This window comes from Acyrthosiphon pisum, chromosome A1 (genome assembly GCF_005508785.2).
Source record: "Acyrthosiphon pisum isolate AL4f chromosome A1, pea_aphid_22Mar2018_4r6ur, whole genome shotgun sequence".
In the NCBI taxonomy this organism is placed as follows: Eukaryota; Metazoa; Arthropoda; class Insecta; order Hemiptera; family Aphididae; genus Acyrthosiphon; species Acyrthosiphon pisum.
The window spans coordinates 49,439,369-49,454,776 of NC_042494.1; the positions used below are offsets into that span (position 1 = coordinate 49,439,369).

Genomic DNA, 15,408 nt, shown 5'->3' on the forward strand with positions numbered 1-15,408 from the left:
TCAGATATATAATTTTTTTTTATAGACGGTATATAATAAATAATGTGTGTGCGTACTACGTATGCGTAAAAACGGATGCGATTAATATAATTTTTGGTCATGAACGAATGAAAAAATAAAAAAAATATCGTTGTCGGATGTGTATTTTTTGTATAGACGATACTTATAACAAATCAATATAAATAAACTACTGCAATAATAATACGCGGTTAATAGATTATATTTTGTGTCTACGAAATAATACCCTACCACCCCGGACAATAATTTATTTTTGTGGTCGTCGTCGATAATACCATACCGTCTCGTATGAGCTACCAGCTACCACCCACCAGAAAGACCGTACGTGTTATTCAACGCTTGTAATGACGAGAAAACAACAATAATCGTTAGGTCCCGTCTCGACCGATGTTTACATTATCATTTTCATAATATAATTATTATACAGAATTATACGTTATACCTGCGTATTATAGGTATAATGCAATTACCAGGTATGATAACCAATCGGAAACGTTCTGCTCCGGAGGAAACGAGGTCCGGCGAGATATAACAGCTGCAGTTCCATTATTATTTATTATGATATCAGATAGGCAAAGACGACGGTTATCGGCGGGTTACCTACTGTATGTATCACTATAATATACATTTTACTCGAGAGTTAGGTCGGTATTTACATGTGTTCAGCAAACGGAAGGCGGATAAAATTTAATATGTACCTATCATAAATATCGTAACTATGGACGGGACTTGACGGAAGTTTAAGGCCATAAATTTGCCACACATTCTTCGCAACCATACATTTCCGTTGCATATTTACTTAATAGTTTTAAACTTAACATTTCCTCGAACAAAAAAATTTAATTTTATCATTAAAGCAAATCCAGACATGATACTTCCTTTAATGAAGTCCATTCGGTAAGTGATGAGTGATGACCAATCTAAAATTAAATTTTTATTTATATTATGTATGACATCATTGACATCAGTAACAATTCAACTTACCTACTCAAATAGTTATTTAAATAAAATGATATGAACCAAGAACATGAAATGTCAATAGAGTTTTCCCCGGAAATAAACGTTTTAATATCAAGTCGTAATGCTAGTTGCTGAAATAATATTTTCGAAAAGTTTCCCCGTTGAAATGCTCGTGGTTTATAATTTGATTGCGCACTGCGCTAACGTCTGTCATATTTTCCTTTCTTTTTTTTTACTGTTAACGATTTTTTGAAACATATAACTCGAGTATTAATAATATTGTATTCCAGATTGTATCCTAATATAGTAATGTCGGAATAAAGTCAAACTTTTCATGTTCGATAATTTTACATTCAAATTCTGAATTTTGATTCATCAAACCGTCAGATATAAATGTACGTTTATGCGAACACTCGAAGTTATTCAGTTCAAATGTGAAAACATAAACTAAATTTGTTTCACTTGAAGACCTTTCAAATCCAATATTGTTTAAATTTTGAAAAAACTATAACTCGTAAACATTTTTAAACTTATTTTCATTTGATTTTCAGTACACAATCGAAAAATCAGAAATATTAAATAGACAGGCAAAGAGGGACATACTAATCAGAGAAACAACAGTTTGTTTTCAAAAAAAATTATTAAAAAATAAACGGGTTTTCTGCAGTTTGCTGGTTGCCAAAATACAAAGTTCCCTTATGATATAAAATTTATATTATAAATTATGATTGTGACATACGTCTTAATAAAACATATTATGAACAATCTTTGATAATTAACTTTTTTGCATTGAAGATTTAATTGTTTTCATGTTATTCTGATAATTAAAGAAATTAAATTAATTGTTTCATAGATTATCGTGAAAAATAATGAATTCAGCATTAAGTAAATTAGGTTAGCGTTACAAAAAATAATAATGTAAAGAGAGACGAATTATATTCATTGATAGAACCGTTCAGTATCAGATTTATTATGATTGAAACTAAAATGATCTAATACAATACCTGTTATACTATATATTTATTTTTTACAGTTTCAATTGTTCAATGCGTCGGTACCTAATAAAAATATGAATAGTATTATTACACAATATTTCATTTTAGTATGCAACATTATTATGGATTAACGATTATACCGCAGTTATTGTTTTCTTAATTAATTTTAGTGTCTGATCAAGTGAATGTTCTACTAATACGTATTTATTTTTTAAACGTAAAATATATTTAATCAATCTTCAAAAGATAATTAAAAATTACAAAATATCCCAACGACTAAAATTGAACCAAGGGAAAATGCCATTGCAATAATGAATCGGAAATATTTTAATAACATCAGCATACTTAATTCTTAGTATTTTTTGACAATAAAATAAAGAAGGTCTCTTTTTAAAAAAAATATATAACACCGTTGTCCCGAATTTGATAAAAGCAAGATAAATTATTTTAAGGTTTCAGCGCGCCCAAATTAAACCCAGCGAGATTTACAGTGGAAAAAATAAAATAATAATTGCAGTTTTGAAAATAACTGTAGAATAATTTAAGGCTAATGCCAACGAACGTTTTAACGAGTTATCAATTTTTAATTAGCAAACACTAAATACTAAATAGTAATGCGTTTTTAACTTCGAGCGCGTGTTGCAATTATTAATTAATTAATACAACGTTAATTTTCCACACACGAAAACGGTCTAATGACATATAAACACTATAATGTACTAATATAGTTGTAAGTTTAATATTATATATGGTACAAACACACGACTGTTACAATAAACAGGATTAATATTATTATTATAGTATTAAGTTCACATAGGTACCTGTTATAGACGCTATAATAATACGCGTTTTTACGACCAACTATTATAGGCACTATACCGTGTGTCCTTTTTATTCAAATAAATAATACGTCTTAAAAATTATTTGAATATCTCTTTGTTTTAATATTTACGTTCAATATCATCGATATTGAATAGTTATCGTCACCACACTTCTTGGTATACATTTTAACAATTTGTTGTAATTCGTATACCGAGTGTCCACAAAAACAGAATACACTCTGCAACTCGGTTATTTGCTTTACTTAGTACTTACCATTCACATATTTTTGAATTCTGCCTGCTGGACAGAAGACTAAACTGTTGCACCATAAATTCCAATACCTATAACTTATAATTTCTTAAATCTCGTATTTTGCGACAACTGAACTCTTTTTGCGTACCCTAGCTGTTTCTTCGGACACGCGGTATTGCGCCTATACTATTTTTGGTATTCGGCGGTTCCACAAATCGTAATATTAATATTATGAGCGCCCTATAAATAGGCCAATTAATCCGAAAGTAGTCGGCAGGCTTGTCGTTATAACAGTAACAAAACAAATGTTATTATTGTCGTCGTCGTGTAGATCCAAAACGTCAAATCGACGAGTTTCTGCATCTCTGGATATTGCAGAATGGCGCGTGCGGCGGCGGAGAGTTCATCGCAGACGCGGCCGGCATTCATTTAACGTTCGCAGAGACGTAATTTCGCCGGCGAGTTATCTCCCGGAAATTAATTACGACAAAAGAGTATCCTGTCGCTCTCGCCCACGGGACACCCCGCTAGGACGGAGTGGGTTTAGCGTGTCGTTTATTTAGTATTCATCACGTGGAATCGTTCTAAGACCATATTATTATGACACCGCCACCGCCGCCGTAAGAATCGGGGTCGAGTAGCGCGGTTTTGACGAGTGAGGGTCGTCGGTCTCTTGAAGACTGACTGAAAATGTACTAATTATTATTATTATTATATGTATAATATTATATTACGCGTTACATCGCGATGCAGTCTCGTATATATATATATATACCACCGCCGTCATTGCGCGTGCGCGCGTATAAATCATGCGAAACTTTGCAAACTGCCGCGGCTCTCCCGCGGTATAATATATTGTACCTAGGTACTTAATATTATTATGATGACGGTACATAATAATAATAATAATATTTTATTATGACGTCGTGGTTCGTGTGCGACGTACGTATGCGCGCACTAATGATATTAATGTAATGTATGTACATAGGTAGGTACTGCCTTCAGGGAGAGATGTGCGTATTTTAATATCAGGTATAAGCTGCTATAATAATATGGTAGGTATATGTTATTATATTTTGCTACATTCAAATTTTAAGGAAAACGAATCGTTCGATATCATATTCGTCTTTAGCTTTGAAATAAAATTATTCTGCCTCGTCTTTTTATTTTACAGATGGGAGACATACAGTCAATGATGCTCCTTGATATTTTGAAAAATAATTTAATAACTATTAATCAATAATTTATAACGCTTGGTGTTTTTTCTTTTAGGAGATATATTTATATATATATAATAGGTATATATTTCTATATATCTTTTTTTTATATTTATTATTAGGAGTTATATTAGTTATATATATTTCTCTAACACATATCATGATCGTCTAATATTTTATGACGAGGCGTCAATCAACGTTATTAAATCTTGCATTAAAGGTAAAAACTTAAATGTCGTATTTGCCGACTGTTTGTTATCTATAATATGTTCGAACGATAAACACAATATGTTGATAATTTCATATTAGTTGGTAAGTCGTTGTACCCATATTATTATACGTTCTATCTGATATTTAAATAAATGTTTTGGTTCGTTCGTGCGTACAGATCGTACAGCAAAATCGTTTTTTCCAAGATTATACAAAAGGTATAATATATTATATTAATATATGTAGTATTCAGTTTGTAAGTGAACCTACTTATCTCAATTTTACATAATATTATACCGTTTTTCCACAGTATTCAACAACATTTTCGCGGATACAACATATCAAAATCACTTTTAAAGGCATTTATGATATTTTTTTTTACAAAGCGTGTATTGTAGCAAAGTTTGATCAATAGTTTCCGGAATCCTACTCTGATATTTTTTTTTTAGATTCTAGTTACGGTGTTACGGGTTTCCCGACGAACGCGAGTTTTCTGGTTCTCGAAAATAGAGCACGCCGCAGCTGTACGGTGTGGTAAACACATACCTACGTAGGGTTTAAAATTTAGAGGCGTGTGACCTCAGTCGACCGATCGAACCTAGCCGGCATTGCCCTGCGGAATAGTATTCGCCGCGTGAGGTGTTATAATTATATCGTATTGACACAGAAATCATACAATTTGCGATCGCAGCGCCGACTTTTCAATATTATAAAATATATGTATTGCTCACTCTTTCGGGTACGGGTCGGGACAAATCTACTGGTCGATGCCCGTCGGCCGGGTTCTTTGGGTACCTATCTATATTACATTATGCGCACACCGCTCGAGCTGTGTATTATAGAAAACACCTATTATTATAATATAATATTATACATCTATCTGTACGTCGTCGTATCCGTCGTTCACGCATCGCGAAATCCGTTTCCACGGTTACCGATGATAATAATATTGCCGTCGCGTCGATATCGTACATTTTTATTGTTATGCGGATGCGATTCAACAATTTTTTTGTCCTTCCAGCGGCGGTATCTCTACTGCTGTCGTCACTGCTGCTGCTGCTGCCACAGCGCCGTACACTTACAAGAATTTAAAATCAGTGTGGTGGGTGGCAAGTGGCCAAGATCGTGATTATCGATTGGTGGAGATGCGCTCCGTTGACGGTATCAAGACGAAATGGTTACGAAATACGGTTGACGAAAAAACAAACGATTATACAACTATGGTGAAACACGACGTGAAATGTTAGCGCCATGAATAATATATTATAAAATAATACGCTCATATGTATATAACCCTGCATATTGTTTATACCTGGTATACCTCAATTACGTTTTTGGTATGTATTTTCGGCTGTAAAACGTTCATAATATAATATAATTAATAATAATTTGTATCATTAAAATACACAGACCGTGCGTGGACCGGTTTATAATACATGTGACAAAAATAATAATATTGTTCAAACGAACGTCATTTAGTCGTCTAGTATAATAATATTATAATAATATATAATACTATAGTAAATACTAGTATGCTAGTATGTCGTAAGAACTACGGTGACTCGTTTGATACGCACGCACGGATATATCATAGGTATATAGATACATAATATCGTGGTTCGTGACCCGAATGGATGAGAAACGGTTCGTCGGTTGCGCAAACGATATAATATTATATTATAAACGACGTACACTTAGGTACATACGACGATTTAAACAACTACATGCGATGTCAATTATCACGACGAGAAACAGTAAATAATAGAGAGTTATTTTCTCCCGCGTAACGATATGCAGCAATGCAGGCTATAGTTATTTTATCAGCAAACGGTTAGTATAGTCATTTTCCCAAAGAAATTTATGCGTATATTGTTGAAAAATGAAATCCTTGTTTTTCTCACATATCATTTTAAGCCACGATGCTTGGCACACGTTCAGATCGATTTGATATAATATACTACGACATTACTACGACAGTATATTCAATTTTGTATATTAAATTTTTGATGTTTGCATCTGCAAGAGTGACGCTCGTACCTTGCAAACCGTTAGTGCGCCAGTACAACTCCGGTCATTAAATTTTAAATAAGTATTGTAAATATTAAATTATTATTGTATATACATGAGCTGTTATCGAAATACTATTCGAATTCAATGATCTTATCGTAGTTGCAGCAGATAGGTATCAAATGTAAAGATTGCCGTCCCAGAGGCCCATCAAATCCCTGCAGTATCACGGTTTTGTTTTGTTTCGTATGTAATCGCTTTTTCGGATACAGAGAGTAGTACGAAAGTTTCATAACGTCATATCAACCCTCCCGCAATCGTATACTTTTATGGTGGATAGAAGTCTTTCTTAAAATTTCCAAATAGTTTTTCAGAATTTTTTCCTAAAGGCAATAATTCTTCGAAATCTCAGTAAGAAGACCCGTTTTCTATTCCCGGTGGAGAGGAAAACTTTTTGTATATTATATTACAACTTGTCACTAGTTGTGATACAGTCGTAGAGAAGTCTCGACAGTATCAACGAATATTTTTATTTAAGTATTTTTTGGCATACTCTTCTACACTTTCTTAGTAAAATTATAATCTCTTTGGAGCTTAGTATAGATTAACGAAACTGTTGTGCACTTTCGGTGTTTTCTGGTTCTTATATTATAATACAATTTGCTATATTTTGTCATTTTATTTTTTAGACTTAAATAAATTGTTGTATTAAGAAGTTGATCACATTTTTTTTTTTTTACCAGAACTGACTCTAAAAATCACATTTATTTCTGTGTACTATATTCTGGTTAAAAAAATGAACGTATTGCTTTTATCAAATTATGTTTTGTTTATAGAAAACCGAATAGTGTCATGTTTGTGCCCCGTAAAAACAGTAGATTTTCAATAATTGCACTCTCATTCCTGATTAATTCTGTATTGAATTGTGGGCGATCATGCTTTTGTCCGCTTTTGTATATGTACCAAAATATAACACTTTTTGATTTTTTTCTAGCTTCGAAATTTAGTGGCAGATGTGAATATCTTAGCCGTGAGAATTTCCTTTTTATTTATCCCGCCTTCTGCCGGTTAGTTTGGTGTTAACTGGTGTTCACCGCTGGTAGAAACCGGGATTTCAAACAGTCTCTAAACCATAAAATGTAAGTAAGGTCTTGATGGTTTAGTTATTAAAAATGAAGTGTAAAATATACTTGTTTATGTTGTGACGGTGACATAATGCGCATATAAACTCTTTTTTAACTAATTCGTAAGAGACGTGAGGAGGCAACTGGACCACCTTAGAAATGTATTGCGTGGTTTAATGTAAAGGCTGTAGATTTTGGTCTTTGTTGGGATTGGGCTGAATTGGTTTACTATATCACTGATTTTATGCAATTTAACAGTATTAGTTCCGATGCATAATATATCATTAGACGATTTGAGACGTCGTTATACTGGTCCGTAAGTTTATGCTGGTTTCGAGACGTTGTCCTGTTTTGTAATTCACCGAATGTCCCTTTTGTTTATTGATGTACTTCATTCTTACTGTGGTTTATACATAATATTGGTCTCGGTCGATTTTGCTGAACTTGTTTCTTGTCTGCTCTCCACGTATACTATTGGTATGTATGTGTGCATGTTTGTGTCCCGTTTGTGTTCCTCAACACTGTATATAGGTACATTACCATATTTTAAAACATAATTATGATTAGTTTTTTTTATTTAATTTGTATAATAAAACAAAATCATTTGTTCAGGATTGCAATTTACTGGAACAACGTCAACTAATCAGAGTTTACTGTAAACTACTAATGTCTTTGGTATTAATATAGTATGCGGAGAGAAAACCTCTGCACGCCACATGTAAATGAGTCGAGCATGAAAATTAAGTCATAACGCAATATTTTCCAGGAACAAACAAATGAGGTTCTTTTCATGACGTAGAATAATAATTGTAATATTATAGTAACAAAAAAAAATAACACTACGTATAGCGTATCAGATTTAAGTGTTTTCGAATTCGTAAAAAGTTAAGTAGGTGCGCTTGTTAAGGACTAGTATATATATCGCAACTGTATACATACAGCGTACCTACAATCTCAAGGAACATTTGAATTTATATTCATTATTATATTCAAATTTTTATATTAACTAAATAGAGTGTTACAACAAAACAACGTGTTCTCGTAAAATACCATCTTGATCGAGCATAATATAAAAACTGAAAAATAAGTTTAAACGAGTTCCCTAAAAACATTTTTTTTTATATATAAAATATACAGGAGGTTATATTTTTAGCAATTGTTTGACAGCAGAAACCATTGTTATATTTGAGTCAATTGGATACCTACTTCATAATAATTTTAAATTCATACTTTTTAATTGAAAAAGGGTTCTCCCTCACCCATCGCGTGCGTCGCTATATTTTCAAGCATGACATTTCAAAAATATGTATATATATTTCTGTGACCAGCATTGATATAGATGATACGACTAAAAAATAAATATTTCAAATCCACATCATAATACAGTGTTTGGTAGGTACCAGATTTCTATCAAAACATGTTCACGTGTCTGTCTTATATACCATCGGTCATCACAACTATAGGGTTAGGTAGGTAGTTTTGTTTTTGTTTTTGTATGAGTAATGTTTGATCGGTTACTGTATTATAAGATTGATATGCATGGAAAATAAAGTTTATTTTGTTATTCACGAGCAGTATTCTAAGTTTATTAACCACAGTAAGTCACGACAATAGCTTCAATTATTATGAATATTTTTATTTCAAATTTTACTCGAACTGAACTGTTTTGGCATGTTTTAACAAGAATTATATTACTTATAGTACTATTATAATATTATAAAAGCACAGTTCGTGGTGACTTTTTTTTTATGAACAAACCTCAAACACGGCTCTTTTATTAAACATACACGTGTCATATAAATAAAAATAATAATATGTATCATGTAAATATATAATTTTCAGACTAATAGTTGGATAAAATATATTTTTTTAACGACATTCTTGATAATCTCGATCTCTTCAAGCAGACCACACACTCTTTCATCTATAAAACTGCATCAAAGTAAGTCTGGCCAATTGCCAGGTGTTTGCGTTTTCCCACGTCCCTTAGTTTCGGGAAAGCCGTGTTTTTGGTACATTTAGCAATTTTTCGTTATGTGCAAATGGATATTCAATTGAAAAAAAACATAAATGGATACCTATAAGCTATAATACCTATATATTTTCGTCGAGCCAAATAAGGGCTAGTATACCGTTTTACTGAAAGCCGTGGAAATATTGTCCAGCTCATTTCTCATCGAGCCTTCAAAGTGCACAGTGTATAGAGTGATTCACCCGCGAGTATATGAAAGAATACTAGTGCCTATTTTATCCTTATCATATTAATTATGCGTTTATATACGATCCTGATTTTTGGAAAATCATATCATATTATCTTTAGTTCTGATAAAGCTTAATAGAAACCGATTAAGATGCAAAAACGTTTCCGAAAAAATCATCTGAAATTCGTACAAACACATAATTTGAGGATACAATTTAGAGACGAGTGCGCTTGATGAAGCACCCTGTATATAGTGTATATACAAGCGTATTCTGCACTGTATAAAATTATAATATAAGCACGACGGTTGTATTATACTATTATATTTTCCCGCAGATGTTGCCGACAAACAAGTGAGATTAGATATGTTCGAGTTCGTGACGGGCACTATAGAACAGACGGCGGCTCTAGTAACGGGTGCTCTGTATGAGTTAGCCCGTGATCAAAACATCCAAAATCACCTCAGAGAGCACTTGGACAGCGTGCTGGACGAGCATCAAGAACAAGTCACAATCGACCAATTGGATCGGGTTACCGTACTTGGAAAACGTGTTAAAAGGTAAGCGAAATAATAATCGTGTGTTATATATTATAGCTGTATACAGTAGGTACCTATATATAATATACAGACACTGTAAATATTTGATTGAGTCAGGCCGACGTTATTGCGGCTATGTGGCCACAGAATTTATTAAAATATAATATTATTGGTGTTACCCAAACGAATATAGCTAGTTAAACGAATTATAACTTTGAACTTTTAAGGGACGTGATAAATTACAGAACAGTAGGTATCTACAAACTGTATGTATACCTATTTCCATTATAAATAGTTCACCATATTATAAATAATATTGTGTCATTGTTGTAATAATAATATGCCAACTGTGAATAACACAGTTTGTAAGAATTCTAAAGCTCTAATACAAGCTTTTAAAACACAATAGATCGATAAACGTAAGCAAGTTTTGTTTTTTCCGAACCGTTCGATTTAATGCGTTAAAACAGTATCAATCTCAAAACTGAAAGATTAAATAAATGAAACACAAAATAAATTCAAATTTTCCGATTTCGTGCGTAATTTAATTTGGGTGGACAGCTGTACGGTTAGGTATATAATAAGAGTGTGATAAAATTATTATTAGGGAGCCGAGTGCATAAAAAAGTTAAGAATAATATATTATTAGATTCGATCGAGTTAGGACCGTTAAAAATCTAACACGGAAAAAGAAAAAAAGAGCTTCAAAGCGTAAAATAGTTTAGATATTTTTATTTTTTTCTACGCTTGTACCTGTCTATTATTTTTATAAAGAAGCTCTCGTCCGATCTTGTTAAGTGAACGGCCAATCCAAGATAAAGAATATTCGAAAAACTATAATATGATATTATAACGTGTGAATGCGTTGTGAAATTATCGATATTATTATTACTCCTACTTAGGTACCTATATCTAACCTAATACGTTCAACCACGAACGGAAAAATACACGTAACGATGTTCATCCTAGGGCTTGAAACCGAAAATATTTTTTTCGATTTCGGTTTCGGTTATCGGTATTTATTTTTTCCGATTTCGATTTTGGTTTCGTTTATCGGTATTTATTTTTTCCGATTTCGATTTCGGTTTTGATTACCGGTATTGGTTTTTTTCGATTTCGGTTTTTAACGGTTTTAACCGGTATTCAAAATCGTTATCGAATATCGGTTTCAAGTCCTGGTTCATCCATAATAATTAAGTCATGCCTAATAGATAGCATTATTATTAATTATTGTGCGGTCAAAAGGCCGTGATAAAAATAATATGAGCAATCAAATATTAAATTATTCGGACGTATCGACGTAATCCTTATCGTGTTCCGGTGTATAATTATTATTCTGTGTCAACTGCATCGCTCTGTAAGAGACACGTCAAAATTTTCAAATAATATCATAAGCCGTAGTCCCCTAGAGGTCCGCGACACCCGTGTCAGAGATCCTCGATGCTGGACGTGCACACACACACAATTTTATGCATAATATTGTATACCATAGTGATGGCTATAAAATATTATTTTTTGCAGCGTGTAAATACACACTAAATATAATATATACCTACGACACGGTATTCGTTGTCTGAGTGCAACTGAATAAATATGTCACTTGTATAATATAATCACGCGTGATATGCAATAAAAAATGAAAGTTTTCAGTAAAGAAATGTGCAAATTATGCGTTATTACCTATGTAGGTATTATGATTATTATTATTATCATGTGAAAAAAAAAGAGTTGTTAAAAATATAAAATATATACTTGTACCCTGCAGTGGCAACGAACACGTACTACAGCTCGTTCATATTTTGAACCACCTTGAAAATTGGGTTTAGGTAAAATTATTATTTATTTAACACAGAAATGTCATTAAATTATTTAAATATAAATAGGTAAATAAATAAAAAAAAACATTGGAAGGATCAATTAAACTATTTTAACTGCCACTTTTAATTTCATTCGGCACCACTGCCTATACCTATTAGGTAGTAGTAGGACACTCATTATTTCTAAAACTATTTACTTTTTAAAAATAAACTTTTGCATTATTTTAAGTGATAAAAAATAAAATTTTTATCAAAGAATAACTATTATATTTTTACTATTTTTCATAGTATTTTATAAAGGTGAAAAACTTAATAACGATTAAAAAAGTAGGCAGCAGAATACATGATTTTCGTTTTAATTTTTCAAATAATGTTTCTTGTAACGACTTCGAATTATATAAAAAAAAAATTGAAATATAGGTAAGGTACGTATTTGTTTAGACGTTGTATAAATTGATTATCCTTTGTATTATTATTTCTACTTTATATTACTTTCATATTATAAATTGTTATTCTTTAAATAAAATATATTTATTTTGGTTTGAGATTTTTCTTTTTTGTTAGGTTCAGTACGCGAGTAAATTATTGCGTAAATAAAATCTGTTAGGTTTTCTGTTCTGTTTTGTTCTGTTTTCTTTTTGAATACTTTCACATATTTATCGTTATCCACGTCTTTCATAAAACAATTCTAAAGCACAACAACTTTGAATACCTATAATAACATAATATTGGCTCGTGTTTTGTGATACTAAAGTGTAACACATATACCTATTATGTTTAAAATATTATATAGTATGGATACTGGAGACCCTTTACAATGAATAACAATAGCAACACGCAATAGGGTATGCCTACATATTATTATACTGCAGCTCAGTTGATGGTTTTTAAATGCATTTATATTATGTAAGTACAATATAGTGAATGATAAAATATCGTTTGTATACCTATCGCCGTATGTCGGTAAAAGCATCATATTAAAGAAATATTATAAAGATAGTATTGTGGTTGCGAATAATATAATATGTTATCCGAATAAAATGTTATATATTGATCTTCTGATATTATTTTCATTTGATACTGTATCGGAATACACACGGCCGTGATTCTGTTCATTCCCAAAAATTATTGTCTTTCTTATTATTGTATGGAATAGGCATATTATTATATTTTATGAAAACTCGAAGATAAATACAGAAATAATACAAAAATGATAAAATTATGAGATTTCATTTTGAACGCTGAACGAGGAGTAAAAGTAGACTGTTAAAAATGTAATGTTCGAATTTTATGTTAACGACTCGACAGTCTTTTGAAGTCTGAATACGTATTTTATTCAAACAAATTTTATTCCTCTCGGATTTTGTAACTAAACGTTATATTTCTGTATTTGATTATTTTTTATTTTTACATTTGTCTCTGTTCCCTTGTCAAAAACATTATATTATATTATCTCTTTTGATATCGTATTATAAAAGGTTTTCTACTTTAATTTATACTCATTCATGATACGGTCATTAACTATGAGCAATCCTATTTTGCTCAAAATGAAATAGTTCTTGTTCTATCTAAGTACTTATTTAATTTCCTATACTCTATGGGAAATTGGTTTATAAAAATACATAATACTAAATATAATAGGATCTTACAAGAATATTTCAGGAAATTCCAAGGATACAATATAGTATGGTGACTTAGAACTATTTATCAGTAAATATTATAATTAATGTTTATGTATAAAATATATTTTATCTTGAGAATTAAAAGAAAATTGATAAAATAAATTGTGTAAATAACATAGAAAAATAATAATAATAATATTAATACCCCATCATACGATTTTTTTTTTGTAACTAAATATATTTTAAATAGTACACCAATCTTCACACATAAACAGCGCGTTTTGATCAAGTGAGTATTGATTGCTCGTTTTAAAACTTTTATAATAATATTATAATGTAATTTATTATGTGGATTCTATTCAAAAAATGTATTTTTTCATTTTTTTTTTATTTCAAAAATTATGTTCATGTCGACAAGATGTATATGCCACACGCGTTATTGCTATTGGCCAACTATTCTTTTGTCCTCCCGCAAGCGATAAATACGATTTTTGTTTTTTGATTCACATCCGTCTCTGTTTTGTCTGGCTCCGTCTCAAATCTTAATGGACGACACTGAAACAAACTCTGGACATTTTATGTTCATCGCTGCCTGAACATGTTTCAATAAAATTAAACATTTATAATAAAGTAGGTACATAAATATTATAATATAATTAATATGTACAAAATATACTCTCAATCTAGATTCTAGATTCTAGATTAAAATTAATATTTAAAACTTGATATTCGACTGGGATAGTTTATGGTAAATTTGTTTCAAATTGCATCCAGAACAGTATATAGAATAGTTATCAAATATATTCAAAATAGAAGAAATGGTCTAAAAATTTCAAAATATTGTCTAAAAATAAAAAAATTCAAAATAAAAATTGAAATATTAAGTTAATTTATAAATACAACGAATATTGTGCTATGTTTAGGTCGTTCAAAAATTAATACAAATACAAATACTAATACTAGTAATACTATTATTATGATTTATAACTAATATATTATATTTATAACTAAGCTTAATACAAATCACTATAGTTTAAAATGATGTCATATTTATTATATTGTGTCAAATAGCGTATCCATCAACTAGCCATAAACAAATATAATTTTGATAAAAATAAAATATTGTACTGTATACTATAAGTAAATTCATTACAATGTAATACTGATTCCAGTTGAATATAATTTTTTAAAAACACACAATAACAAAGGATTCCTAAAAATAAAACTTCAAATCATTATAAAACCAATAAATCTTCACTTCAATCAAAATATAACACAATAAAATATAATCAATATTATTTTTTTAATATTGATTTAAATTTAATTTCAAATATTGTTGAAGCATAATAATTTACAATTGTTTATTGCCTATTGAAAAATCTATATGGAATGCAGATATGTAACTACTTTAAAAATAATTAGTTAAAGTAAGCTCATATTGATATATCGACGTTTATAGTTAGGTAGTATATTAATCTCTACATTATATGACTGAAAAACAGCTAGTATGCAATTGTCATAAAAGTTTGGGCGGTAGCACCATAAATTTAAAAATAATTATTCAACAAGAATTCAAAACTACATAATATATCAACCTAGTCAAAACGTATTTTTTTCATAAACACC

The 15,408-nt window shown here is 30.7% G+C and overlaps 2 protein-coding genes across 2 annotated transcripts in view; one reads left to right on the forward strand and one right to left on the reverse strand.

Moving 5' to 3' along the window:
- Window positions 1-15,408, reverse strand: part of LOC100160267 (protein amalgam-like) — a 370,302-nt gene that overhangs the window by 213,464 nt on the left and 141,430 nt on the right. The window lies entirely within an intron of this gene.
- LOC100574879 (cytochrome P450 6k1) overlaps window positions 1-15,408 on the forward strand; it is a 65,955-nt gene that overhangs the window by 27,784 nt on the left and 22,763 nt on the right. Inside the window, 2 exon segments of the mRNA XM_008182285.3 lie at window positions 10,142-10,335; window positions 10,337-10,364. Of these exon segments, the coding sequence (XP_008180507.2) occupies window positions 10,142-10,335; window positions 10,337-10,364 (222 nt within the window).